The sequence below is a fragment of the Camelus dromedarius genome, chromosome 7 (assembly GCF_036321535.1).
Source record: "Camelus dromedarius isolate mCamDro1 chromosome 7, mCamDro1.pat, whole genome shotgun sequence".
NCBI lineage: Eukaryota > Metazoa > Chordata > Mammalia > Artiodactyla > Camelidae > Camelus > Camelus dromedarius.
Window position 1 is genome coordinate 10,426,944 of NC_087442.1, and position 3,041 is coordinate 10,429,984.

Genomic DNA, 3,041 nt, shown 5'->3' on the forward strand with positions numbered 1-3,041 from the left:
CATCCAGACCAAGATGTCCTTGAGAATTAAAGGGTGAAAAATGACAGCAAGTACAGACAGAGGTCATCCCAGGCCAACGGAGATGTCTGTTCACCCTCTCCTTAAAGCTTGGAGGTGGGGGGATGTGGAGGGGAGCTCAGAGCAGGATACAAATGACCAGAGATTAAGGAGCTTTCATAAATCCGTCTTAGAGATGCTTAGCTACTTCTACTTAGAATCTCAAATTAAAAAATCAGCTTCACATTCATGAAAGTATCCAGTTACCTGAGGAGAAGTGTCAGAGCAGATGAGGGAAGAAAAGATGGGTGAGGAGACAGGTCTCAGTGAGGGAAAGGCAGAGCTGTTTGGGTCAGGTCCTGTGGTACCCTGTGGGTTACAGTCACAGAGTCTGTCCCTACAGGCAAAGATGAACTGGGTGCTGAAACTGCTTCCACACTCTTTTCAGCCCAGGGTTGCCCAAGGTCAATAGCACTGAGTGGCTGGATGGGTAGGCAGCCATGACGGTTTTGCACAAAATGCTCCAGGAACTTTTGACATCAAAGATGTTGGACATGGAAAGAAATAGAGCAACGGCACTGAAAATGTAGAAAATGAGAAAAGAGCTGATAGCTTTGAGGGCTCCCATGTGAGCCTCCATGCTGGGGTCGGTCCCTGGAGCCCTGTGGAATTGCTGGCCATGTGTAGGGTGTGTCTCTTGAGAGAGATGATCAGTAGGGTGGCTGCAAGGATGAACATGATCAGAGGAATGAAGACCCCCAGGTAAGGGGTGAGAACCAAGTTGACCACGTTGGTCTTGGACATGTACACCTTCTCAGGGAAGCTGGAGGAAGGAATAGGAAAGGAACTATTCACAGACACACTGAGGATATCTACAGAGAAGGGGAAGCTGGAGCATAAGGAGATTAACAGTGAGAGCCTCACAAGTCAGGGTATCAGCACCATGATTTTCCTCTTCATCACGGAGAACAAAGGGTGGGTGAAGTTTGTGATTCTAAGACAATGGAAGATATTGAGCCATGTGGCAAGCCAATGGTTGGAATAGTTCAGAAACATGATGATGGCTTTGAAAAGTGTATGCACTGCATTTTGGTTATAAGTGACCGGGCAGAGTAGACTGTAAGTGTTCTCTGGCATCATCCAAACCCATAGCAAGAGCCTGGAAAAGATCAGCATCAACAGAATGCAGTCACCAGCAGGCAGTCCTTTGCCGCTGACCCACTTGGCCCCATGGATGGCCGTGATGAAGCCGTTCCCAGCGATGCCAGTGATGCACTCTGTTCTGGAGACCGCCAAGATGAAGATGATTTTAAATGTGGTTGTGTCTTTATCCGTGGCATCTGTGTTCACTGTGGCCATCCTCTTTGGCCCTGACGTTCAGGTGTCCTCACCAAGAACTGGTACCTTCTCTGCAATCTTCTTTCTGATCCTTACTCAATGTTATCATTTCTGCTGCGCCACGGTTATTGGTTATTTCGAATTTTTCTTCATTTGCTTGTCACATGACCACAAGTTAGAGGCTTGAAATGCAAACGATGAGAAGATCCTGTTACTGGCTGTCTCCAGTTTTCATTAAGACCCATTTGTCCTGGGCTTTCAGGAGCTCATTGGAAACAAAATTGAGACGAGCTCCCATCACAGTACCTTCCTACCTTATTTAAGTCCATATTATATTCACCTGACCCGGCAGGAGCCCCAGGTTAGGAGTCTTAGTGCTCCTATGCCTTTTTTACTAGCCTCACAAATCTTGTTACATGCTAATTTGTCCATAAGAATGCATACAGAGTCTTTGATCTGTCTTCTCCTGCTTCTTTATTGTCCCCCTTTTTGGGGGAGAAGTTTTTATCCTATGGCCAGCATGTTTATGAATAAGAAGTTCCCATCAGCTCATATCTGGGCATCTTTACTTGGAATCAAATTTCTTTCAGAAAGGTCAGCTATTGTAATGTCCTCAGTGCACAGAAAAGCCAAAAGTGGATGTCATCTGGGTTAATTAGAGACAAAAACTCCCTCACAATAGTTTTCATTCTTTGTGTGTTTATCACCAATTAAATTTACCGACATCCACATCACTGTTTGTGCCCAGAGTCAGGGAGAGTTAGCCTGGGAAGGCTTCAGGGAGTTTCGAACACAGTGTTGAAGCTGGAAAATGTGACAAAACACTGTTCCTTGAAATTTAATTCCCTACTTCTTCGTCCTGGCTGTGAAACAGAATGAACTCTGGCGCTTTGAAAAATGGATAAAGGTGCCCACAGCTCATTCCTGATCTCATAAATCAGAATTTGAGACACAGGGCCCAGGCGTGCTGTATTTTTAAAAACCTGAAAATTCTCCTAGCCAGTACTGGGAGCCAAAGTCTTAGCTGGAGACCAATGAGTCTTGGGCCAAATCTGGCCTGCAGTTGTGTTTTATCTGGTACTGCCTGATACTGGGCAGCATTAGCCCACTGGTGCTTAATTTTTATCTCATTGGCCAACATTTACATTTAGGAGATATGCACACACAAAAAATCTGTCTTCTCTTGAAAAACTAGAAGATTTGGCAATATTGGGTCCGTGCAGTGAATCGTGTGAGGTGGAATAGTGGCCGCTCCTTTACACAGGTGTATGCACTTTTCTGTTTGTCACCGTATCCAGCAAGTCCCTAACGTCTCCTTGACCCTGAGGCTTCATGCCAGAGTGCTTGCCCTATTATAATTTTTATGTTAGAAATGGAAAGATAATAAAATGGATTTCCTCAACCCCAAATTAATTTTATTTCAAATAAAATCATAGATTTATTTTTTATTATAAAATTGTATTATGAAATCGTATTTGTATAAAAATAGCCCCAGACAAAGCAGTATATTGCAAAACTAAGAAAGCATTGTTTAGAGAGATGAAAATTCATGTCAACACAAAGACATGCTTGAGAATAACTTTATTCATGGTAGCCAGAAATGGGAAACAAGATTCTGTGACAAGATCTGCATCTTCAGTAAGAAAATTGTTAACTGATGCTCCCTCTACAAAGAGAGAAGAATAGTGTTTGTCAGCAGGGTTCTC

General features: G+C 43.7%; 1 protein-coding gene across 1 annotated transcript; it reads right to left on the minus strand.

The window, feature by feature from the left end:
- Nucleotides 1-379: 379 nt before the first annotated feature.
- Nucleotides 380-1,356, minus strand: TAS2R40 (taste 2 receptor member 40). Its single transcript, XM_010998218.3, is given in 2 exon segments — nucleotides 380-652; nucleotides 655-1,356. Coding segments are annotated over 2 exon segments (975 nt in total).
- Between the last annotated feature and the right edge of the window lie 1,685 nt (nucleotides 1,357-3,041).